At 44.8% G+C, this 27,500-nt stretch overlaps 1 protein-coding gene across 1 annotated transcript in view; it reads right to left on the reverse strand.

Moving 5' to 3' along the window:
* Positions 1-27,500, reverse strand: part of LOC113810417 (four and a half LIM domains protein limpet) — a gene marked incomplete in the record, with an annotated part of 279,503 nt that overhangs the window by 229 nt on the left and 251,774 nt on the right. Inside the window, 3 exon segments of the mRNA XM_070139504.1 lie at positions 1-3,016; positions 3,672-3,858; positions 4,798-4,967. The exon segment at positions 1-3,016 is cut by the window's left edge and continues 229 nt beyond it. Of these exon segments, the coding sequence (XP_069995605.1) occupies positions 2,859-3,016; positions 3,672-3,858; positions 4,798-4,967 (515 nt within the window).

The following is a 27,500-nucleotide window of genomic DNA, read 5'->3' on the forward strand; positions in this document are numbered from 1 at the left end:
TGGGGAAAAAAGAGAAAAAAAAAAGAATCACCAATATGACTTGACTAATGTCCATTCATTGTTGGTTTCATTACGTATGTAAAGTGATTTTAAGAGTATAATGTACAATTTATTTTTTTTCTAAGTGACAGTTGAGGGCTCTGAGACTATCCAACTTCTCCTACCAGTATATGGACGAAACTTTTACTTGTCAAGCACGTGTGGCAGTGTTCTATTTCTAAATGTGCGAAACAGTTCACTTTTGTCAATGCTCTTTCATTCATTCCATTTTAGAGGATTGTATTGCATATAGAGTTTATCATTTTCCTTTATTGAAAACAAAAACTAGGAATTACGCCTTTTTTTGCATAGTCAGGGACCCTTCATCCCTTCAAAGGCTTTTGTTTGTGTTTACAATCAGGTCGAAGTGATTTTTACCAATATATCATGGTTCGAGATGAAGATTCACATGCTAAGAGTGGAGGCACTGACGATAATGATATATTTCAATTACAAACAGGCAAAGAGATTGATTACAGGTTGATAACAACTATTGAGAACTGGTCTACACGACTTCACAGCAGTCAGACACACTAACATGGTTTCGCTTTCATTGTTGTTGGATCAAATGGTAGTAATCGTTACTGAATATACATCTTATATTTCTCCACTGAATAATGGAATAAAACAGGCAATTCTATAAAGAGAGAAGAATTTCGCAACATCAAAGTATTAAAAGATATAAGAGCTGAACATTCCATAACTGGCAGGATCGTAATAATTTAATGAAACTGTAGGGGGGAATCTGTACGAAGCATTATGCAAGAGAGAGAAAAAAGAAAGAAAACTGAAACTAAAACGGGGATACTGAAGAGAATCGCACAGCGACAGAGCAGTGTTGTATTATTACCACACATCAGATGCTTGACGTGTGATACTTTTGTTATTAAGCAAGCTAGGTATATTTATTTCATTATATACATAATTATAATTCAGCTTATAAAGGATAAAGAACAACATATTTTTTTTTGTTCTTAGTGCCCCAATTTCCAAAGTATTTTAAGAATAATTGTAAAATACATTTTGGTAATGAATGCTGGGTCACCTGTGGATGCCAGCCAGGTAGGTCGTCGTTTTCCGGCCTCGCATTCCCGTCGTGAGATCCAGCAAAGAATGCCAAAAGAAGTCCTTACTAACATTCAGAAAATACTTAGTAAACAGAGCTATTGCAACTATAGTCTAAGCATAACTGTCAAGAATAAATCTATGCAAGAATATACTACAGTATTAAGTTAGAATAATGCTATTAAGGCAGCATTGTGTTCGAATCCTTGCCACTCCACCTCCTTAGGTATGGCACTCTCTAGTCAAGGATTAGAACACGGCCAACATAAGGTCACTTCTCTACAAATCTACAGTCCAGCCCAAGTTAGGTCATGATTCATCATAAGAAAAATTAAAAGCAACAAAAAATACAAAAAAGTAAAGTACAATGAATTGGAAGAAAAATAAACCCATTTATCTTCTTTTTTTTTTTTACACCCTGTATAGATAGGCTAGGAATATGTCCCAAAGTTCTGATTTCCATACAGAAGAAAACACGGGTTGCCTAACGTATTGCAAAATCAGCGCTGGGGTTTCTGCACACAGTGGGTATCTATATATGGGTTTTTGTGACGAGTGTGGGTCTCTGTCGGCCCACGTCTTTAATAATATATATATTTATTTATATATAAATAATTGTGCATACGAGCTCGAGCACCATCTTGAATTGTGGCTTTCAAAATGACGGAACTCACAGAGGGTGGATGTGAACGAATGCCACCGATTCCACTCAATTTATTGATTCATTTTTCTCTGTTTTACGTGAAGATTTTTTTTTCTTTTGGGCACCCTCGTGAAATAAATAATCAATGTTTTGTTTATGCATTCACAGAGCTATTGTTAGAGATAGAAAAAAAATAATCAGTGTTAAACAAAGTCGAAATAATGGCAGTGACAACCATTCCAGGGAATTCCAGCAGTATTTAAGGCAACATGGTTACTTCCTGCTTATTAATAAATCCACAGTATTGATATTTCTTTGCCTCCTTCCTGATTATTTTTCGTGTGAGTTGCTTGTTTGGTTTCAACATTGTTCCAAAACTGACAACAGGATGAAACACTGGAATTTAATTCTTTTTTTGCTTTATACTTTACACTGTACATTGGATCATACATCCATGTGCCTAGGAAAAGCTCTTATAAAACGTTGTTTTTGAGGGATCACTCGTATTCCATGGACTCCAAGTATACTGTATAAACTTTGCTGTCCTAGAATTTCACTTCACCAAAACATACGTCTTATACTGCATGAATCTAATGAGAAGGAAACCAAACAGTTTTCTATCTAGTTACCTTGATAATGTCATGATATATAAAAACAACATTGATATAGGACGATTCGGATATCTTTAAGCTTTTTTTTTAAGCTTATCTCTCCTAAGAATACTATATAGAGAAGAGGGGAAAAGCCCATAGTTCGAAGGCATGCACATTAGAAGTGTGAAACATCACCAAAATTTTTCCCCCATTTGTAATTAGTCTTTTTATTACTATTTTAGTGTACTTTTGATTCACAAGTGATGTTTCGAGTCTCAGGCAACATGAATGAAAAATTTAGGCACTTGATTTCAGCGTCGCCCGAGCCAACATCGTAAACAAAGTAAATATTACAAACCAGTGAACCCACAAAATTATTCTTTAAAAAAAAAATCGATCCTCATTTCCAGAAAAACAAAAACAATAGTAAACACGAGAGACGGTTGTGTCGTATGGAAATAATGGTGTCGAAGGGAGAGTTGTTCCGGGGCGACGGCGGCACTGGAGGAGGAGGTCGTCTACATCAGCTTCTGCTTGGCGCACTCCGGACACAGGATGTCGGCGCCGTCTGTGATGAAGCCCTTGCCCACCAGGGAGCCTTTGCACACGGCACAGATGAAGCAGTCGTTGTGCCAGTGCCTGTCCTCGAAGGAGATGAAGCGGGTGCCACCAATGCCTGCAAGTGGAGTTGTTTCTTTAGAGGAGATCCTTCGGTTTGAATTGGGTTTTTAATTCTTAAATTGGTGTTTATCATTATCTTCTGGTCCAAAAATCGCTCAAGCAAAAAAATGCGGATTACTAGAGATGACGATAATAAACGGCTAAAACACCAATGCCTGCAATTAGAGATTTTTTTTTTTTTTTTTTTTTTTTTAGATTAGATCCGGTTTGGATTGGGGTTTTTAATTCTCAACTTTGGTGTTCATTATTTTCTTCTGGTCCAAAAAAAATCGCCCAAGCAAAAGAGGCGAATAAAAAGAGATGACGATAACAAACGACTAAACCCGAGGCACGCATAAGACCTCGACCCCCGACCCCCGACCCCCCCCTCCCCTCCGCCCCCCGGCTCCCCCCAGCTCCCCCCCGCTCTCCCCAGCTCCCCCTCCGCTCCCCCCAGCTCTCCCCAGCTCCCCCCAGCTCCCCCCGCTCCCCCCAGCTCCCCCCAGCTCCCCCCAGCTCCGCCCCACTCCGCCCCAGCTCCGCCCCAGCTCCCCCAGCTCCGCCCCAGCTCCCCCCAGCTCCGCCCCAGCTCTCCCCAGCTCTCCCCAGCTCCCCCCAGCTCCCCCCAGCTCCCCCCAGCTCCCCCCCAGCTCCCGCCGCCGCCAACCGACCTGTGATGGGCTTGGTGCAGGCGGTGCATCGCTTGGCGAAGAGCTCCCCGAAGCAGTCTGCGCAGTAGGGCTTGTCATCCCTGGAGGTGAAGCGCTGGCCGGCGAGGGAGGTGCTGCAGTTGGTGCAGGTGAAGCACTCCCGGTGCCAGGGCTCGTTCTTGTAGGTCACACCGCCAGAGGTGATGATCTGCCGGGGAGGAAATGGGTTAGGGAGGCGAAACTCACACGGGGATGAAACGCTGGAATTTATATTTTTTTCTTTATACTTTACACTGTACATTGGATCATACATCCATGTGCTTAGGAAGAGCTCTTATACAACGTTATTTTTGGGGGATGACTAATATTCCAACGACTTCAAGTATTTTGCATAGACTTTGCTGTCCTGTGTTTTTTTGGGTCCAAATACACAGAATTTGGGCAAAATAAATGTTCTATCATTTTTACTGCAGGTGGAACAATTCGTTATAATATTTTTCATGATCGTTAAATATAAAAAATGTGCACTGTACGTGGTCTTGCTATTGACAAATGATATAATGATTTATATATGATTATATATTCTTCGAAGGGGATTATTGCACTGTCCGGATCAAATGCAATTAAAAATATTCACCGGATAGGCTAGTTTGAAATCATTTAGGTACAGAAATTGATTATAGATTGTTTTCTTACACCAAAAAAGTTGAGATAAAAAAAATGAAATATTAATATCCAGCGAAAAAGATGTTCTTTCATTCCTGATAATGGATTAAAAAAAAATATATATATAGAAAACTACCATGGGAAAAGATAGACATTAAACTCTCATTGCCTAGAATCAATTGAATTTATAGGGATAAGAAAAACGAACCAAATAAAGAAAGAGTGGAAGAAAGAAAGAAAAGCTAAAGAAAATAGAGGAAGAAGGAAAAAAGTGAGAAAGAAGACAAGAAAACGAGATAAGAAAGAAAAAAAAACAAAGCAAACCCAAGGAAACTCCAGACGAGCAGACGAGTATGAACGACCCCCCCCCCCCTCCCCCCCCCCCCCCCCCCCTCCTCCCCCACCTTCCCCCCTAACCCCCCCAACCATTCCCTCCAAACCCTCCCCCCCAAAAAACCACCCGCGCAACGACCCCAATCACCTTGTTGCACTTGACGCATCGTGTAGCGAACTTGTCCTCGTAGCAGGCGGCGCAGTAGATCTCCTGGTCCCTCGGGATGAAGCTTTTGGTTCCGATGGGCGTCTTGCACACGCAGCAGCAGAAGCATTTCTCGTGCCACTGCCGGGCCTTGTATTCCATCTTCTTGTTGCCTGGAAGGGGGAAAAAAAGCGTGTTGGTAATTATTGGAATTATTAATTATTAATTATTAATTGTTGGAAGGGGAAGAAAGTGTTGGTACTTGGTTGGTATTTGAGGGTCGTTGGAAGGGGAAAAAAATGCGTGTTGGTACTTGGTTGAAGAAAAGAATTTGAGGGTCGTTGAAAAAAGGTGTTGGTACTTGGTTGGTATTTGAAGGTCGTTCAAAGGGAAAAAAAACGTGTTGGTACTTGGTTGAAGAAGCCGTCTTGGTATCGGTTAGTACTTGAGGGTCGTTGGGTGTCTGGGTATGCGTAGGTATGCCTGGGTGTGGGTATGTGTTTAAGTATGTGGTGATTTTATTTTTATGTAATATTATTGATGTTGAAGTAAGTAAACATTTGTGGTACATGCATGAAGGTAAATGTTTATGATACCTATTAAAAGTGAACATCTATATATAAAAAATTACATATAGAAGAAGGTAAGCATTTATGGTATATAGACGATAGGAAATGTTTATGATACCTAGAAAAAAATGAACATTTATATATGATTCATTACACGAAAAGGTTAACATTTATGGTAAATAAATGAAAGTAAATGTTTATGATGCATAGCAAAAACTACATACATACATGATTACATACAGGAAAGTATACATTTATGATTTATGGAAAAAAAGTCAATATTCATATTGAAGAAAATAAGACCGAGACTTATGATATATAACAGAAAGTAAACAACGGTAAAAAAGAAGAAAATAATGTACAAAGTTTTCTTAAGGGATATTAAAAAAAAAAAAAAATCTAAAGTACAACTCTTAAAAAAAAAAAAAAGTTTTCCTTCCTATAATAATAATAAAAAAAATAAAAAAATAAAAAGTTTTCCTTCCTCGGCTCGTAAAACTTCACACCTGTTTTCAAAGGCATTACGCGCCCTCCACATAAGCAATGGCTGGATTATGCATATAAGGATAGAAGGAAATCCATTACACAAATAATGTAGAAAAAATGTAGGCCATCTTGCTACGTGTCAGATGGAGGAAATGCAAATTGCAGATGAGATGGAGAGACGAGCGTGTCCGAAGGGGGCGAGTGTAATACGGTAGAGTGGAATGAATAACAGAATACTTTCCCGCATTCAGACACACACACACATACACACACACACTCACACACATACCTACACACACACGCAAACATACACACAAACACACATACACACACACACAAAAGAAAAAAGAACAAAAATCAAAACAAAACAAAAGAAAAAAAGAAAAGAAAGAAAAAAACAGAATAACTGACTACACACAAAAACAGGCTTTAATGACAAGAGACATTCAAAAACAAGCCAAAACATCAAAGTCCTCCACACGAGATAACGAAATGGTGATCACTTTATCCCGTAATGGACCGAAAGTAGGAAGACGAAGACACTCTCTTTCCTCTCCAGACGGAAGGAGGAAAAAGCACGAAATACCCCTTTAAAATACGAGAGAAAAGAAGGAAAACAAAAGAACGAAAGCGGATAAACAGAGAGACAAAAGGAGAGAGTCAACACGAACGAAGGAATGAAAGAGAGGAAGGAATCTTGGATGAGAGGGAGCGCGGTAAAGGCGTCGGGGATACACCGAGGAAGGGATTAATAATGCACAGGCGCTCTCACTCTCTCTCTCTCTCTCTCTCTCCTCTTGCCTGCCTCTCTCTCTCTTTCTGTCTGGCTCTCACTCTCGCTCGCTCTCCTCTTGCCTGCCCCTCTCTCTCTCTTTCTGTCTGGCTCTCGCTCTCTCTCTCTCTCCTCTTGCCTGCCTCTCTCTCTCTCTCTCGCTCTCTCCTCTTGCCTGTCCCTCTCTCTCTCTCTCTTTCTGTCTGGCTCTCACTCTCTCTTTCTGTCTGGCTCTCGCTCTCTCTCTGTCTCTCTCTCTCTCTCTCTCTCTCTCTCTCTCTCTCTCTCTCTCTCTCTCTCTCTCTCTCTCTCTCTCTCTCTCTCTCTCTCCTCTTGCCTGCCCTCTCTCTCTCTTTCTGTCTGGCTCTCGCTCTCTCTCTCTTTCTGTCTCTCTCTTTCTCTCTTTCTGTCTGGCTCTCACTCTCTCTTTCTGTCTGGCTCTCGCTCTCCTCTTGCTTCTCTCTCTCTCTCTCTCTTTCTGTCTCTCTCTCCCTTCCTCTCTCTCTCCTCCTCCTCCTCCTTCTCCTCTTCTTCCTTCTTCCCCCCCCCCCCCCCCAAAGACGCCCGTGCCGACCCGCCCTCTCGCCCACCTCCTTCCGCCTTCCTCGCAGTGGGCTAGGAGTACTTCCTTTCAGAGGCGAGGAGAATTTTCCTCATTCTCCTCATTCTCTCCGGTAAACACAGCCTCGCACATCTACGTGAATGGCGTAAAAGGTCATAGGTCGCGGTGGGAAGGAGAGAGAGGAGAGAGGAGGAAGGGGAGGAGGAAAAGAGAGAGGGGGAGGGAAGGAGGGAAGGAGGAAAAGAGGGAGGGCGAGGGAAGGAGGGAAGGAGGGAGTGGGGGAGGGAGAGAGGAGAGAGATGAGTGCGAAGAGAGAATGTTAAAACAGATGGAAAGATAGAAAGAGAGAGAGAGATGAAGAGCAACTAAAGACGCATATCCACAACGCGCGCACACACACACACACACGCACAACACACACACACACACACACACACACACACACACACACACACACACACACACACACACACACACACACACACAACACACACACACACACACACAACACACACACACACACACACGCACAACACACACACACACACACGCACAACACACACACACACGCACGCACAACACACACACACACACGTAGAGCAGGAAAACACACATACACAAACCAGACGCCCCCCCCCACCCCCACCCCCCGGCACACCACCACCCCTCCCCACTCAACTAAATGGAATACACACCAACCAGTATATCGGAAGGGGATAGAAGGGATAACCGAAAATGGAAACAGCCAAAAGGGAAAACAGAAAAGGGAATATGATAGAGAAAATGGAAAATAGAAAACGGAATATGAAAGACAGAAAATGGAAAATAGAAAACGGAATATGAAAGACAGAAAATGGAAAGTAGAAAACGGAATATGAGAGACAGAAAATGGAAAATAGAAAACGGAATATGAAAGACAGAAAATGGAAAATAGAAAACGGAATATGAAAGACAGAAAATGGAAAATAGAAAACGGAATATGAAAGACAGAAAATGGAAAATAGAAAACGGAATATGAAAGACAGAAAATGGAAAATAGAAAACGGAATATGAAAGACAGAAAATGGAAAATAGAAAACGGAATATGAAAGACAGAAAATGGAAAATAGAAAACGGAATATGAAAGACAGAAAATGGAAAATAGAAAACGGAATATGAAAGACAGAAAATGGAAAATAGAAAACGGAATATGAAAGACAGAAAATGGAAAATAGAAAACGGAATATGAAAGACAGAAAATGGAAAATAGAAAACGGAATATGAAAGACAGAAAATAGAAAATAGAAAACGGAATATGAAAGACAGAAAATGGAAAATAGAAAACGGAATATGAAAGACAGAAAATGGAAAATAGAAAACGGAATATGAAAGACAGAAAATGGAAAATAGAAAACGGAATATGAAAGACAGAAAATGGAAAATAGAAAACGGAATATGAAAGACAGAAAATGGAAAATAGAAAACGGAATATGAAAGACAGAAAATAGAAAATAGAAAACGGAATATGAAAGACAGAAAATGCAAAATAGAAAACGGAATATGAAAGACAGAAAATGGAAAATAGAAAACGGAATATGAAACACAGAAAATGGGAAATAGAAAATGGAGCGCAGACAAGGGGGGACTTTAGAGTCGCGAACGAACGAGGCTATTTGAACAAGGAGATTTAAAACATGATTTCCAGAGCGTTTCCAATCCTCTCGGCGAGTGCAGACTAACAGTAAATCCTTAAATCCTTTGCAATCAGTCAAGTGGCGAATGTTCCATTTACGGATCAACTATATTAACAGCCAGCGAATGCAAGAGGGAAATACAGTTGAGAGAAATGTGAAATGATCTATCTATCGATGTATCTATCTATCTAATTGTTTTTTATGTACAGGGAATGAATATGGAAAGAACGTTCTGTCCGGAAAATTGAAAAGATTCTATATATGTATTTATCTATTTATGTATCAGTCTATTTTTTATCTTTTTTTGAAATATCCAGATAGGATAAGCAAGAATGAAGTCTTATCGCGAGAATAATAACAACAACAACAACAACAACAAAAATAATAACAAAAATAATAAACAATAATAATAAAATAAAACTTAAATCCACCTATCTATCGATCTTTCCTTTCTTCTATGCTTTATTTAGGTCACGCTAAGATGGAACGGATCTCGTCTTCAATTCACCACAGGACCGAGAGCGACGTAGGCCTACCGCGGTCAGCTGGGATTTTCGTCGGGGGAGGGTGGGGGGAGGTGAAGGGGGTGGGGGGAGGGGGAAAGTAGGCCAGGAAAGGAAATACTTTTTACTGCTTAGAAATATGATTTTCGTTACAGCTGGAGGGTATGGGGGTAATATATATATATATATATATAATATATAGATATATATATATATATATATATATATATATATAGAGAGAGAGAGAGAGAGAGAGAGAGAGAGAGAGAGAGAGAGAAAGAGAGGGAGGGAGGGAGGGAGGAGGGAGGGGAGGGAGGGAGGGAGGAAGAGGGAGGGAGGGAGAGTGAGAAAGAGAGAGAGAAAGAGAGAAAGAGAAAGAGAGAGAGAGAGAGAGAGAGAGAGATCGTCGTCCTTTGACCTAACTGTTGACCTAGATCAAACCAGACGAGTTCGTTATATAAAAACGACATAAAAAAGGGTCAACGAAATGTTTAAAAAGAGAGAAAACGCCACAATTGAAACCCGAAACAATAATCTATAATATTGTTGCTAATGGTGCACGTAAAAAAGCGTCTCTGAACACAAAAGGTTGAAAAAATTGATACGTATTGTTACCCTCCTTCCCTCCCCTCCTCTCATACCTCCCTCCCCCTCCCCCCATTCCTCCTCTAATACTTTCCCACCCCTCCCCCCCTCCCTCCTCTCATACCTCCCTCCACCTCCCCCCCTTCCTCCTCTCATACCTCCCTACCCCTCCCCCCCTTCCTCCCTCTCATACCTTCCCCCCCTCCCCCTCCCTCTCCACCTCTCATACCTCCCTACCCCTCCCCTCATCTCTCCTTTTCATATCCTCGCCTTCTCTCCCCTCTCCCCCTCACCCTTCTCCTACTGCCTCCTCTTCCTCTTCCTTTTCCCCATCTCTCCGTACCCACCATCTTCTTATTCCTCTCTTCTTACTGCTTCTTCTTTTCATAACCCATGTCCTCTTCTTTTCATTTCCTCTCTCCTCCTTCTGCTATTTCCCTCTCCTACTATTTCTCCTCTCCTGCTCCAATTCCTTCTTCCCTATTCCTATTCCTCCAACTTGCCCTCTCCCCTCCTCCTCGTATTCACTCTCTCCTCCTCTCCTTATTTCCCCTCTTCTTCTCTTTCTATTTCCCCTCTCCCTCTCCTCCTCTTCCCCCCTCTCCTCTCCTTCCCCCTCTTATTTACTCTCTCCTTCTCTCCTTATTTCCCCTCTCCCTCTCCTCCTCTCCTTCCACCTCTTCTCCCCTCTCTCCTTCCCCCCCTCCCCATGTGTCGTGAACTAAACCGCTTAGGATTAATTGAGAGAGAAAGAGAGAGCGCTCCTCCCTTCCCCTCTCTGGAACTACTGGTTCCCTTTAAGCGTAATTGGATGGGGTCATTAGGGTGGAAAATGCCTATTTATATCCCATCATTTTCGACTATCGGGGATCCGTCTTGAAGAAACACTTTGGCGTAAAAAAAAGAATGGTTTCGTGGATAAGTTTAGAGGATAAGTATTCGCAATGTCATGGGAGGAGGAGGAGGAGGAGGAGGAGGAGGAGGAGGAGGAGGAGAAGGAGAAGGAGAAGGAGAAGGAGAAGGAGAAGGAGAAGGAGAAGGAGAAGGAGAAGGAGAAGGAGAAGGAGGAGGAGGAGGAGGAGGAGGAAAAAGAGGAAAAAACGAGAGAGGACAAAGGGATTTTTACTCCATTTCCTCGTCTCCGCGTTCGCTGAAGCTCAAATGACGAACGGGAAGGGAGACAAAATCGTTTCTGGAAGGGAAGCGAGGGAAAGAGAGGAGGGAATATAGGAAGTGGTAGATAGAATATTGGAAGAGCAGAATGGAAATCGGAACCAGAAATTAGATTGTGGAAAATAATGAATGGAGAAATAGAAAACTGAAAATATAAAATAGGAAAGAAAGTGGAAATACGAAACGGAATAGGAAATAGAAATAGCAAGTGGAAAATAGAAAACAGAATATGAAAGATAGAAAATTGGAAATATAAAACTGAATATGAGACAGAAAATAGGAAACAGGAAACGGAATATGAAAGGCAGAAAATGTAAAATAGAAAACGGAATATGAAAGACAGAAAATGGGAAATAGAAAACGAAATATAAAACAGAAAATGGAAAATACTAAAAGAAATATAAAAGAAAATGGAAAATACAAAACGAAATAAAAAAAAAAATAAAATGGAAATTACAAAACGAAAAATAAAAGAAAATCGGGAACAGAAAACGGAATATCAAAGACAGAAAATGGGAAATAGAAAATGAGAAGCACAGACAGGGGGGACTTTAGAGAAGTGAACGAACGCGGTGATCAGGCAAGGAACAAAACAATATAATCAAGTCGTTAAGTTTCAGATAAAAAAGATGTCTCCATATTGCTTTTAAGAGCAGGGAGGATAAGTACTGGCCATAAACAAGGGGCTGATAAAGCGGGAACTGGAGAGAATTACATTTTGCAAGAGAGAAAAAGAAGGGAAAAAGAGAGATAAATAGATAGATAGATGGATAGATAGATAGACAGAATGAAGGAAATGAAGGAGAGAGGGAGGGTAAAAGTGAAAGAGAACGAGTGAGTGAAGGAATACCATGAAAAGATACGTAAAGAATCGAAAAAGAAGAGAGGAAGAAGGAAGAAGATGAGGATGGAGGAGGAGAGTGTTCCTCGTCAGCCGTCCTCGTAAACAGCGTCTGGGAACACGACCCGAGGCGGGATCCATGCTGGGCGAGGAAGGCTGATCGCCGCGTGTGTGGATGGCTGCAGGTCTTGTCCTCCCTCTCCTCCTCTCTCTCTCTTCCTCTCTCCCTCCCTCTTCCACTTCCACTCCCAGTCTCACTCCTGCTCCCTCTCGCCCCCCCCCCTCATCTCTCTCTTCCTCTCCTTCTCTCTCCCTCCCCACCTCTCTCTCTCCTTCCATCCCTCCCTCCATCCCTCCCTCTATCTCCTTCTCTCCTTCCCTCCCTCCCTCTCCACTCTCTCCTTCCCTCCCTCCCCCTCCCCCCCTCCCTCCCTCCCTCCCTCCCTCCCTCTCTCTCTCTCTCCTTCTCTCATGATTTAGCCATAACCCAGAGATCGCTCATCCAGGGGCTTTCCCGAGGATCAACAAGTGACCATATTCCGCCCATTTCATCTTGCCTCGACACGGAGGAGGAGAGGCGATGTGGCGAGGGGAAAGGGGAGGGAAAGGGCAAGGGGAAGGAGGGAAAGGTGGGGAAGAGGGGAGGGAAAGGGCAAGGGTAAGGAGGGAAAGGTGAGGAAGAGGGGAAGGTGAGGAAGAGGGGATGGGGCAAGGGGATGGAGGGAAAGGTGAGGAAGAAGGGATGGGGCAGGAAGGAGAGGTGAGGAAGAAGGGAAAAGTAAGGAAGAAGGGATGGGGCAGTAAGATAAAGGGGAAGGAAGGAAGGATCTAGAGCAGGGGAAGGAGCAAAGCGAGGGTAAGGGAGAAGGAAGGGAAGGGGAAGAAAAAGGGGAGAGGGGCAAGGGAAAAGGGGGAGGGAAAGAGGGGTTAGGCAAGAGGGACAGGAGGAAATGGAAATAAAAAAAGGGAAAGTGGAGAGAGAGGAATGAGAAAATGGAGGAGGGTAAAGGAGCAAAGGTTAAAAGAATAAGAAAAAAAAAAAAGAATAACGGGAACACACAAGAGGGAGAGGGAAAGTAGAGGGGCTAGTATAAGGTATAAGGAGAACGGAGAATATGAGAAGAGAAAGAAGGCAAAAGAGAGAAGGGCGAAAAGGGAGAGAGGGAGAAGGAAGAAAAGGAAGAGAGAGGGGAAATACAAAAGAGAAGAAAAGGGGGAAAAGGGAGAAGGGAGAAAAGGAAGAGAGGGAAAATACAAAAGAGAAGAAAAGGGGGGAAATAGAGAGCCGATGAGGGGAAAAGAGGGGCAAGAGGCAGGGTAAAGAAGACCCTCATTACTCTTGTCTTTGAGAAGGGAGACGAAACTTTTTTTCCTCTCTCGTTTTTAGATCAGCCCCGAGCGAAAGGCTAGGGAGAGGGAGAGGGAAAGGGGGAGGGAGGGGAAGGGGAAGGGGGAGGGAGAGGGAAGGGGAGGGAGCGGGGAGGGGAAGGGGGAGGGAGAGGGGAGGGAGAGGAGGAGGGATAGAGAGAGGGAGAAGGGAGAGGGAGAGGGATAGAGAGAGGGAGAGGGGGAGGGGGAGGGGGAGGTTGAGGGAGAGGGGAGGGGAGGGAGAGGAAGAAGGGGAGGGATAGAGAGGGAGAGGGGGAGGGAAGGTGGAGGTTGAGGGAGAGGTGGAGGGAGAAGGGGAGAGGGGAAGAGCCGACCGTAGAGTGGAAAAAAAAGGGAAGGGAGGGGAAATATGAGAGGATGAAGGGCCAAGAAGAGCGAGGGCGGGGCGAGGGGAAACACGAAGAATGCACATATTTTATTCTATCACGGAAGAGCCCTTAATAGTATGGAAACCTGCGACAATCACAAGAAATATGGCGTTTCTGCTGCAGATATTTGCACTGGCGGTTCTCTGTGGCTTTGGTTATGCAATGACAGTGGCGGCAAACAGTCACGTAATGCGGTGATTCATGATGCTGGTAGTGAGATTGCAATGACAATACAGGTATGTGATACAGATCCTGTTGCATAATGTAGTAAACATAATGTAGAAATATGTGCAAAATGTATGAGGAGACGGTGAGAAAGTGACAGATAGAGGGAAGGAGGGAGGGAAGGAGATATGGAGGGAGGGAGGGAAGGAGGGAGGGAGGAAAGGAGAGATGGAGAGATGGAGAGATGGAGAGATGGAGAGATGGAGAGATGGAGAGAGGGAGAGAGAGAGAGAGAGAGAGAGAGAGAGAGAGAGAGAGAGAGAGAGAGAGAGAGAGAGAGAGAGAGAGAGAGAGAGAGAGAAAGAAAGAAAGAAAGAAAGAAAGAAAGAAAAAAAGAGAGAAAGAAAGGAAGAAAGAGAGAGAGACGAGAAACTTCTAAGTAGCAGGAACAGAAACAAGAGCTGAAGGAAGCGGAGGACGAAGACAAGCACAACAACAACAACAACAAACAACAACAAATAAAAAGAAAAAAAGAACAAGGGGGAGAAGAAGAGAGCGCGACTCCACCGAAGACGACTGCCACCTCGAGAAGGACTTACAGGAGCCCGACTTACAGAAGAGATATCGCGGATCGAAGCCCATCTTGGCGGCCTTGGAAGTCGCAGCTGAACACCAAGGGGGGGTTTTCGCGCGGCGGTGGGCGTGTGGGCGTGTGGGCGTGGCACTGTGACACTCAGAGGGCCACTGGTGAGCCTTCCCCGGTCACGTGTCCTTCACGCGAGAGAAATGTTTACTTGGGGTCTTTCACTGTGTCTCGTTGGCGGGGGGGAGGGGGTGGGGCTGGGGTAGGGGGCACCATGGCAAACTTTTCTCCTTCCTGGCGCCGTCATGGAGGTCTCCGCGGCGGGGGAACGATCGGTTATTGTCTGACGAACTTTTTATTTTTTCTTTTTTTTTTTTCCTTTGACACTTTCGTTCGTCTATTCGTTATCCATGTAGTTCCAAATCTCTTTTTTTCTTATCTTTTCTTTCCTTCGTTTTTTTTTCTACTTTTCCTTATTTCACTTCTATATCCTTGCCTCAAGTCTTGTTCCTTTTCTGTCTTTTTACTTTTCCGTATCTCTCTTCCACTATTTATATATAATTTTTTCTCTTTCCTTACTCTACGTTCTTCCTTTCTTTCCGAGTTTCCTTATATTTCTCTCCTCCACTTTATATCTTCCCCTTTATCTTATTTCTCCTTCCCACGTCACACTCACACCCCTTTCTCATCGTCTGTTTAAGGGGAGGAGGGGGGAGGTAAGGGGGGGAGGGGGATGGGGTGATTCCTCAGACCTCTTATTTCACTCTCGATCTGATCACAGGGGGAGGGGTGAGGGGGTGAGGGGGGGTAGGATGACAACTTGCAGTCCCGTATTTCACTCTTGATCTGATCACAGAGGTAGGAAGGGGGTAGGAAGAGGGTAGGAGGAGGATAGGAGGAGGATAGGAGCGGAGTAGAAGAGGGTATGAGGGGGAGTAGGGGAGGGTATGGGGGGAGTAGGAGCGAGGATAGAAGGGGAGTAGGAGAGGGGTATGAGGGGAGTAGGAGGGGGATAGGAGAAGGATAGAAGGGGGGATAGGAGGAGGCTAGGAGAAGGATAGAAGGGGGGATAGGAGGAGGCTAGGAGGACAACTTCCGGCCTCCTATTTCACCCTCGACCTGATCGCCGACGGACACTCCTTCGCCGTAAATCTTGGGCGACGTTTAGTTCTCACGAGGAAAGAAAGGAGGAAGAGAAGGAGGAGGAGGGGAAAAAAAATGTCGTTTTGGGTGATGTGTGGGGTCGTTTCTGCGCCCTACACGCCCTTCGTTATCTCGTATTCATGATAAGGCGGTTGTGGAGACGTCACAGGATGATATGTTGGTTTATTATTATTATTATTATTATTATTAATTATCTATTTTATCTATTTATCACATTTATCATGGCAGTGATGGGTGATGATTGCGTTTTCTGTTCTGTGGGATAATGAGATAAGAAAGAAAAAATTGTTAAATTGGAGGTACTGGGATACGAAATACAAAAAAAAAAAAGAAAAAAAAAAAAAACAATAATTTTCGTTTTTTCACCCTGATCGAAACCCTGTAAATATCACGACCCCCCCCCGCCTCAAAAAAAAAATCGAAACCCTATAAATATTTCTACCTCCCCCCCCGCCTCAAAAGAAAAGAAAAAAGGAAAAAAGAGAGAGAGAGAGAGAGAGAGAGAGAGAGAGAGAGAGAGAGAGAGAGAGAGCGAGAGAGAGAGAGAGAGAGACGGGGGGGGGGGTGAAAATTCGATCTTGCGGACACTTTCCCAATTACCCCGAGAAGAGGAAAAGGGAGAAGGAGAGATGCGACGAAGCGGACTAAGGAGGAGGACGAGGAGGAGGAGGGAGGAGGAAGGAGTGGCCTTCTTCGTCCTTCTTTCTTACTTCTTTCTTTACTCTTCGTCCGATTTCGGGTCTCGATTTTGGAGAGTTGGGAATGATCGGCTTTTGGCCATGAAGGGTGGGGGAAGGGAGAGGGGGGATTCATGTTCTTTGGAAGGGGGAGGGAGGAGGGGGTGGAAGGCTACTAATTCTTCTTCTTCTTTTTTTTTGTTTTTGTTTCATGATGTCAGTTCTTTTCTTCTGTTTCTAGCTACGTTTCTCTTTGTCTTTCATTCTCCATCTCTCTCTCTCTTTCTTTCTTTCTTCCTCCTCCTCTATCTTCTCTCTCTCTCATCTCCCTCCCCCTCCCTCTCTCCCTCCCTTCCCCCTTCTCTCTCTCTCTCTATCTTTCTTTCTTCCTCTCTCTCTCTATCTTTCTTTCTTCCTCCTCTCTCTCTCTCACTTTCTCTCTCTCTCCCTCCCTTCTTCTCTCTCTCTCTCTCTTTACCCCATCTCCCACACTTTCGCTGTCCTTCCCTCTCCACTAACTTCCCCTTACCTCTCATCCTCTCCCTCTTCCCCTCCTTCCCCTCTCTCCTTCCACTCCTCTTCGCGTCTCCTGAGGGCCGAATGCACTAATCTCATCGCGCTTTTCCCCCTACACCATTTCCTAATTAAAATCTCTCTCTCTCTCTCTCTCTTTCTCTCTGTCGTATATTGCACGTTCTCGGTCTGTTTGTCGTTCCTCTCTTTCTCTCTGTCTTTTGTATCGCACACTCTCTCTCTTTCTCTATCGTTTATTTCGCGGTCTCTCTCTCTCTCTATGTCTGCCGTTTCTCTCCCTCTCTCTCCCTCCATCTTTTATCTCGCAGTCTCTCTCTCTCTCTCTACGTCTGCCGTTTCTCTCTCTCTGTCTGCCGCCCCCCCTCTCTCTCTCATACATTATTTCTCCCTGTCAAAGTTTGTCCCATTGACCTACATTTGTGTTTTTATTTTTTTCTCTCTCTCTTTGTCCTTCGGTGTTGTGGGATATATATGCCTATATATTTTTTCTAGCACTTTCTATTCTTTTATCCGTTCTGGTTATGGGGTTCGATTGGTTTTCCTCTCTTTCTTTATTGTCTCTATTCACTTTAGTGTGTTTCTCTTCTCTGCTTCTCTTCTCTTTCTTTGTTTCTTTCTCTCTACCTCTCTCTCTTTTTTCTTTCTCTCCCTCTCTCTGTCTCTCCCTCCCCCCTTCTCTCTCTCACTATCTATCTATTTCTCTCTTTCTCTCTGTCTGTCTGTCTCTCTCTCTCCTACTATCTATCTATCTCTTTCTCTCTCTTTCCATATCCTACTCTCCCTTTCTCTCCCTTCCTCTCCCTCCCTTCCTCTCCCTTTCCCTCCCTTCCTCACCCTCTCTCCGTTTCCCCTCCAGAGTCAGGGCAGCAGTAGCAACCCCAGAACCATCAACTGACTTTGTGGAAATTTAGTGTAAGTTCGAATGACGGGGAAGCCAGGATATATTGTGTTCATTTAGGGGAAGGGTCCGTCTGGTTTGTCTGTGTCTGTCTGTCTGTCTGTCTTTCACTGTCTCTGTCTGGCTGGCTAGCTGTCTGCCTAGTCTTGGGTTGTCTTGTCTGGCCTGGCCTGATCTTGTCTGGTTTGTCTGTCTAACTGTCTATCTTGTCTTGTCTTGTCTGTCTATCATGTCTATCTGTTTATCTGGCCTGTTGTCTATCTGCTGTCTATCCTATTCCTATCATCGGCCTATCTCGCTCTCTGTCCGTTCGCCCAAAAGCCCGACCACTTGGCTCTCTCCAAGTCCGCCTCGTAATGCGGTGTGTTTTGTCCAGCAATATTAGCCTGGCGGTCTTAAAGCCTTCTACTTATGCTGTCTGGCACTGTCTGGAGCCGTTTCGGGAGTGTGTCTGGCTGCTTCCCTTCCCCTTGCGCCCGTCTTTTGTCTTTTATTCTATCTCCTTTTCCCTTCCCTTCGGATTTGGCACTGTCAATGCGGCGTTGTATGGCACCCTTATCTCCCTTCCTCCTTCGAATCTGGCACTCTCGGTTGTAGATCTGTCTGATACCCTTATCTCAGTGGTAACCTAGTTTCTTTCTCTTCTCGCTATTCTTCCTTTCTTTCTCTGTCTCTGTCTGTCTGTCTCTCTCTCTCTCTCGTTGTGCTCCCTTCCTCCCTCTCTCTCTCTCTCGCCGTCCTCCCTCTCCTTGTCTTTCTCTCTCTCTCTCTCTATCCTCGCGTGCTCCGTCCCTCCCTCTCCTTGTCTTTCTCTCTCTCTCCCTCTCTCTCACTTGTGTCTGGCGATCACGTCTGTGCCTCTATTTTCCCGCTGGTTCTGCTGGAGGATGGCTCTAGATCAGACATGTCCGCCCCCCCCCCTCCCTCTACCCTCCCCCTTCTCCACCTACTACTTTCGCTCTCTTTTCCTCTCTTTCTTTCTTTCTTTCTCTCGCTCTCGCTCTCTCTCCCTCTTCCTCTCCTTCTCCCTCTCCCTCCCTCTCCATCTCTCTCTCCCTCTCCCTCTCCCCCCCTTCTCCCTAACTCTCCATCTCTCTCTCTCTCTCTCTCTCTCTCTCTCTCTCTCTCTCTCTCTCTCTCTCTCTCCCTCGCTCTCTCAGCCTCGCCTCTCTTCGTCGCCCTCCCCCCAGAGAGATCCTTGTGTGTGAGTGAATCTGCTCGAAGGAGGGAGAGCGGGGCGAGGGGAGGGGAGAGGCGAAAGAGTGGGTGAAGGAGAATAGAATAACGGGGATAGGGAACGATTGGGATAGATATTGGGGTCACGTGGAGATATTGAGATGCGTGTGTATAGAGAGAAAGAGAGAGGAAGGAAGGAGGATAGAGGAGGAGGAATGACGGGAGAGTGAGAGGGAGAAGGAGGAGAGGAGGTGAAGGAGAGGGGCGATGAGAGAGGGAGAAGGAAGGAGGAGGGGCGGTAGAGGAGAAGGAAGGAGGAGCAGTAGAGAGTGAGTGATGAGAGTGAGTGAGTGAGTGATGAGTAGTGAGAGAGAGAGAGAGAGAGAGAGAGAGAGAGAGAGAGAGAGAGAGAGAGAGAGAGAGAGAGAGAGAGAGAGAGAGAGAGAAAGAAAGAAAGAAAGAAAGAAAGAAAGAAAGAAAGAAAGAAAGAAAGAAAAAAAGAAAGAAAGAGAAAGAAAGAGAAAAAAAGAAAGAAAGAGAGATAGAGAGAGAGAGAAGCCTCCCGTATCACCCCGATAATGGCCGCCCATTTAGTAGCGCCGCCACGCACAAGCACCTCGCGATAACAGTCTCGAAACAAAGGCAGCCACAAAGTGATATCTTCGCCGTGGGCGCGTGGCGGCCTCCGGGCTCAGATCCTACGGGAAGATGAGGAAATTTGACTCTACAGGTGCCGTGTGACACACACACACACACATGCACACACACACACACACACACACATTCACACACACACACATACATACACAAACGCACACACGTACATGCACACACACACACATACATGCACAAACGCACACACACATGCATACTCACACACACACATACACAAACGCACACACATACATACACAAACGCACACACACATGCACACTCACACATACATACACACAAACCCACACACACAGACACAGTCACAGACACATACACACACACATACACAAACATGCGCACAAACACACACACGCATACACACATCCACATATATACACACACACGCATCCACATGTACAAAGACACACCCACATACATACATACATACACACACGCACCAACATGCACAAAGACACACAAACTCTCTCTTACACACACAAACCAAGTTGCATTAAAAAAAAAAACGCACACACACGCACACATGTCTGTTCCTCTCCATGACCAGCACTAACGTTCTCTCTCCTTTACTCGCCTTCTTCCGTTTCAAGAAGTTTCTATTTTCTCCTTTCTGTTAACCTTACTTTAAGCTTTTGTTTCTCACTCCTTATTTATGGCCCAATCTCCGCTCCTCTTTGCTCGATTTTGTTCCCTGTTTTCTCATCTCTCTCTTTCTCTTTTTTTCTCTTTCCTTTTTTCTCTCCCTTTTTCTTTTTCTTTCTCTTTCCTTCTCTCTCTCTCTCTCTCTCTCTCTCTCTCTCTCTCTCTCTCTCTCTCTCTCTCTCTCTCTCTCTCTCTCTCTCTCTCTCTCTCTCTCTCTCTCTCTCTCTCTCCTCGCAATGTTTCTGGCTTTCTTTCTCACTATATTTTTTTCTCTTTAACTGTGTTATCTCTTCTATCGCTCTTCTATCTTATCTCAAGACGTGTCTTATCATACAGTCTAAGCAAGAAGTGTTCTTCAGATGTTACCCCATAATACGATATTTACGAAAAATATCTTTTTATTTATAATTATACTATTGCTCACTACGCGCTGTCACTTCTTATCCCCTTTCTCTTCTGATCTCTCTTTCGCTTTCCCTTCTATCTACCCTCCTCTCTTATCTCTTATCTCCTCCCTCTCCCTCACATCGCTCGCTAATCTTATTCTTCAACTACGCTGAACTTCAACAAGCGCAAAGATTCTGGAAAAAGTCTACGGGACCTCCGCCGTATTTAATTTCCTGGCTAAAACGGACCCTTCCGCTTCTGCAACAACTTTGGCAACAATTTTTTTTTTTATTCACTATTTTAGCTTTTACCAGCGCTATGCACACTCAACGATAGATATGTTCACGATTTTAAAAAAGTTCATGTCACAGAATTGTTTGGATTCATTTTTTCATTGTTTTTTTGTTTTTGTTTTTTTATATATCACATCCTTCTGTGATTGATAGTATTCTGCACTGCGATAAGTAGTCTTTGTTTTTGCTATCGTTTTTTTTAGCCAAAATTACTGATAGATATGTTCACGATTTTTAAAAAGTTCATGTCACAGAATTGTTTGGAATGATACTGTTTTTTTTTCTTTAGATATCACTTCATTCTGTGATTGATAGTATTCTGCACTGAGATAAGTAGTCTTTGTTTTTGCTATCGTTTTTTTTCTTAGCCAAAATTACACCGTATCGTCGTTGATCGCACAAATCACCCGCCAAACACCGTGTTAACACCAACACGATCCGCTGAATATCAACACCACACTCGATCTCCACACGTAATAACAACAAAAAATGAATAATAATAAAACACACACTCGATCTCCACTCGTAATAACAACAAAAAATGAATAATAATAAAACACACACTCGATCTCCACTCGTAATAACAACAAAAAATGAATAATAATAAAACACACACTCGATCTCCACTCGTAATAACAACAAAAAATGAATAATAATAAAACACACACTCGATCTCCACACGTAATAACAACAAAAAATGAATAATAATAAAACACACACTCGATCTCCACTCGTAATAACAACAAAAAATGAATAATAATAAAACACACACTCGATCTCCACTCGTAATAACAACAAAAAATGAATAATAATAAAACACACACTCGATCTCCACTCGTAATAATAACAAAAACATAAATAAATAAATAAAACACACCAAACAACTAACGCCTTTTCCTAAAACATATCAGTCCAGTGAGCTGAGAGAGCGCACGGACCGAGAGAGCCACACCACAACCCGGAGTTAACGGCAGAGCGGCTCCTCGCGTACTGTGGGTCCGGCAGCCTCACCTCTCCCCCCTTCTGTGCCTGTGCGTGCGTGCGTGCGTGCGTGCGTGCGTGCGGGTGTCCTGCTGGAGGCTGAGATCGCATATGCTGTCTGGAACGTGTTGAATACTGATGCGAAGGGGGGTTTCGTTATATGTCTGTGGATTTTCTCGTTTTGAGATTATCGCTTTCTCGGTGTCTGTCTGTGTCTGTCTGTTAGTTTATCCGGTCATCTGCATTTCTCTTAATTTCCTCTGTGTATGTACTGGGTGTCTGTCTGTTAGTTTATCCGGTCATCTGCATTTCTCTTAATTTCCTCTGTTTATGTACTCTGTGTCTGTCAGTTTATCCGGTCATCTGCCTTTCCCTATATTTCCTCTGTGTATGTACTCGGTGTCTGTCTGTCTGTCTGTTCTCTGTGTATGTACTGGATACTTTACGTTCTCATATACATAAAATACACAAACACGGACACACGAACACACAGCGTCGCAGGTGTGAGGGGCACGTGCGCGTCGGGTATCGCATGAAAAGACCTCTATGTATCGGTGACGGAAGGATGAGATTTGCCTGAGACGTCGATATAAGCTCTAGTTACCGATACTCCTTGAGTGACAGGTTCTCCCGCTCGTACTTGCACGTGCACGAATGTCAATATAGTTTCCTACGTCTGGTTGCATGTATTTACATCGGCGTGCGGGCGCCAGGGTACATACGCACTTAGAAAAAAAAACTAAAAAACTTTAGGTATTATTAATATATGATATGACTATATAATGGTGTTATTATACTCGACGTAGACACAGACAGACGCTTGCACATCAAATGTATCAGTCTCCCTTGCTGTCATTCACTCCCCTGCTGCCGCCATGTGGTTTCGGGTCGACACATGATGCACTTCCCCCCGCACCCCTTACCCCCCTTCCCCCCCCAAGATATACCCCTTCCCTCCCCCAAACTATCCCCCTCCTCCTTCCCCTCTCATACCCCCTCCCCCCACCCCCAAATATCCCCCTCCCCTCCTCCTTCCCCTCCCCACCCCACCCCAACATATACCCCTCCCCCCTTTCCCTCCTCTACACCCTCCCCTCTCCCACCCCAACATATCCCCCTCCTCCCCTTACCCCTTCAACCCCTCCTCTCCCCCACCCCTCTCATACACCCTCCTCCTTCCCCTCTCCTACACCCTCCCCTCCCCTCCTCTTCCCCCTCATACACCCTCCCTCCCTTCCCCCCCTCCCCCCCACCCCTTCTAACGGGATGACACGTGGGTCTTCCCTACCTGGATCGCCTTACTCGAGGGGTAAACACGTCTGTTGGCCTCGTGTGCATGTCTTGCTTACAGAGGCGGAAATACGGGTCGCGGTAATGCGGGGATCGGCTTTAAGCGCGAGGAGTGGGTACAGGCACAGACTCTTGCAGACACAGACACGCAGACAGACGGAGAGAGCGGCAAAGGCAGACACACACGCATACACACACATGGATACATACATACACACATACATACATAAACACACACATATATACATACAATCATACACACATACATACAAACACACACGCATTGGAACACACACACACAAACAGACAGACACACAGACACACAGACACACACACACACACACACACACACACACACACACACACACACACACACACACACACACACACACTCTCGAAAACTCACACACCCAAAACACACGCGGACCAATCAAACGCGTTTATTCCTTCGACAATTTCCCTCAACGGACCAGAAAACGTATATTGGAAAAGCGACACAAAAATCTGACACGGATTCTGAGTGGAAATAATTAGTACAGGGGTAGGGTAGGGGGAAAGGGGGTGGAGGGGGGTGGAGGGCGGTGAAAGGATAGGCTCAGGTGTTGTGGGAAAGTGAGAGGGGTGGGGGGAGGGGGAAGGGTAAGGGGTGGGGGTGTGGTTAGGGGAAGTAGGGGGAGTAAGGGATAAGGTCAAATGAATGGGGGGAAAGTGAAAGAGGTGTGGGTGGGTGGGGGTGGAAGGGAAGGGTGGAAGGGAAGGGTGGAGCTCTATGAGGGTGGAAGGTGGGGGGGAGGTAGGGTCCTAGGGGGAGGGGAGGGGAGGGGAGGAGATTCACCCTAAGGCTAATCCTCAGCACTTAGAAGGACACCCTAGAGCTGAGCGCCGCAGATTACAGCAGGATCTGATGTAAGGTCACTCGTGTTTCAGCGAGGGAAGGAGGGTGGGCAGTGATTTGGCGCATGTGTGTGGGCGTGTGGGCGTGTGTGTGTGTGTGTGTGTGTGTGTGTGTGTGTGTGTGTGTGTGTGTGTGTGTGTGTGTGTGTGTGTGTGTGTGTGTGTGTGTGTGTGTGTGTGTGTGTGTGTCCGTAAGCGCGCGCGTGCGTGTGTACATTTCCACATACGTTCCTGTACACATCCATACATTCCCACAAACCCAAAATTCCCACCCCTTCCCTTTAAAAAAAAAAAAAACAACGATCACTCATAAACAACAGTACCCCAGCTATAGCGAACGGCGCAAGGACAGCCGGGACCGAAAGACCGGAGCGAAATCCTCCGTAGAACGAACGCGACGTATAAATCGGGTCGAGACCATAACGTTCTCGACATTTGAATCGTGACGTCATAGGTAATGGGGGTAGCAGTTAATGGTAAAATGGAATGAAAGAGGGAGAATGGATAGGGGAGGAGTAGAAGAGAGGGGAGAGGGGAGGAGGAGTAGAAAAGGGGGAGGAAGAATAGAAGAGGGGGGAGAGGGGAAGAGGAGTAGAAGAGGGGGGAGGAATAGAAGAGAGGGGATGGGAGGAAGTACAAGAGGGGGGAGAGGGGAGGAAGTGGAATAGAAAGAGGGGAAGGGGGGGAGGAGCAGAAGGAGAAAGGGGAACGAGAAAGTTGGAGAAAGGGAGGGAAAGTGGAGGAAGGGAGGAGGCGAAAAGGACGAAAGGGGAAGAGGCGAAGGGGGGGAGGGGGGGAGATGACAGATCTGTTGTTGACCGTTATCGAAAGCGCCATCCTGATTTCACATGACAAACTCTACTACATATGCCTCACATAATCGGTGTTCTCTCTCTCCCTCTCGTTCTCTTTTTTTTCTCTCTCTCTCTCTAATTCTCTTTTCTCTCTCTCTTTCATTCTCTTCTCTCTCTCTTTCATTCTCTTCTCTCTCTCTCTCTCTCTCTCTCTCTCTCTCTCTTTCTCTCTCTCTCTCTCTCTCTCTCTCTCTCTCTCGCTCTCGCTCTCTCTCTCTCACGTCCCTGACTACGTACCTTCCCACACCCTCATTTATTAGCCTCTCCCCTCCTCCTCTTCATTCACCTCCCCTTTCTTCTCTCTCTCTCTCTCTCCCTCGCATCATCAACTTTATCTTATCTCATCCCCTGTTCTGCCCCTGTCCCTCTGGTGGCGGGATTGGACACTACAACATCTCCCTGTCCCTCTGGTGGCGGGATTGGACACTACAACATCTCCCTGTCCCTGGGGATGTTCTCTCACGGGCGCCTGTCAGGGTTCCCTTGTCAACATGCGCCTATTTCTTGTCTTTCTTGTGTCTATCTCAGCATTTTTTAATTTTTTATTTGTATATCTGTTTATCTAACTGTTTTCTAATTCTTATATATATATATATATATATATATATATATATATATATATATATATATATATATATATATATATATCAACATGCGCCTATCTCTTGTCTTTCTTGTGTCCATCTCAGAATTTGTTTTTCTTTTTTTATTTGTATATCTGTTTATCTGCCTGTTTTGTAATTCTCATATATGAAAATATCGATGGCCTGAAGAATAGTCATGTTGATGAATGTAGAAAGGTATGAGTGAGAACGAACATCTTCACAATACACGAGATGTATTTGATCTATTTCGAATGTATCTTCTGACGGAGATATATTCGAAGCCGGTCAAATGTATCTCTTGTATTGTGAAGATGTTCGTTCTCATTCATACTTTTCTACATCGGTGGCGTGTTTATGTATAAATTTATATGTTCATACACAATAGACGATCACGTGTAAACGCAGGTGTAATCACGCACACGCACTCACTTACACACACACACATACACACAAAGACATGTACGTATATAAACAAAGACTCACACAAACACACACACACACAAAGACATGTACGTATATAAACAAAGACTCACACAAACACACACACACACAAAGACATGTACGCATACAAACACAGACCCACATCCACACACACAGACACACAAAACATATACGTACACCAACACAGACTTCCACCCACCCATCCCCACACACACACACACACACGAGCAGACAAAACAAAGCCATACGCACACGCATTCCTCCCCACACAGATAAAAGCCATAACCAGACCTGTCAGAGCTGCTAAGGAATGCCAGTCAGCCAAATCCGCTAAGTATAGCAAAAGACGCTCAACGCAGCCGTAAGGAGCGGTGGGGGAGGGGGGGGAGGGGGGGTGCAGCCTCACATGTGCGCGGTGCTTCGCCTCCGAGTCATCTCAGTCATCTCGACACCTGTGGCCGTCACCTCAGCTTCCTGTTGTTTTAGTCATTGTGTTGAAGGAGTTTTTTTTGGGATATTTTGTTGGTGTGTTTTGTTTATGTTGATTTGGATTGATGTTCGTGATTCGAATGACGAAGGTTTTGTTAATAGTGGCGAATGCCCGAGACAATCCGTTTTCTCTTAAAAAAATAATTAAAAATAAATAAATAAAATGAATACCAAATGAGTACCTTCATAAATAAAATAATAATATATATATACATCTATCTATCTATCTATCTATCTATTTATCTATATATATATATATATACAATTAAACGCCAACGAAATCCAAAACAACAACAACAACAACAAACATAAACAAACAGGGAAAAAATACGAAAACTAAACTTCACCAAAAAAATAAAAACCAGATGCATGACGTCACGGAAAACCGAACCGCCGCGCCACGAAGACGAGCCGACGCGGGGGAAACGAGATGCTAACCCCCCCCCCCCCCCCCGACCCGACCCGACCTCTCCTCCCGTGTGTCGAAGCTGACCCGAGTTGACCTTTGGCGTCCGTGCGGGTAACGAGGTAACGAGGCCGATCCAAAACACACCAATTCAGCTACTTGGTTCCCCACAAAACGCACACGCACACATACACTCACACGCCCTCCTACCCCAAAACGCACGCATGAACACCACACACACACACACACACACACACACGTACACATACACACTCACACGCCCTCCTACCCCAAAACACACGCATGAACGCACACGTACACACACACACACACATACATTCACACGCCCTCCTACCCCAAAACGCACGCATGAACACCACACACACACACACACACACGTACACATACACACTCACACTCACACGCCCTCCTACCCCAAAACACACGCATGAACGCACACGTACACACACACACACACACACACATACATTCACACGCCCTCCTACCCCAAAACGCACGCATGAACACCACACACACACACACACACACGTACACATACACACTCACACGCCCTCCTACCCCAAAACACACGCATGAACGCACACGTACACACACACACACACACACACATACA

Source organism: Penaeus vannamei, chromosome 25 (genome assembly GCF_042767895.1).
Source record: "Penaeus vannamei isolate JL-2024 chromosome 25, ASM4276789v1, whole genome shotgun sequence".
Classification (NCBI taxonomy): Eukaryota; Metazoa; Arthropoda; class Malacostraca; order Decapoda; family Penaeidae; genus Penaeus; species Penaeus vannamei.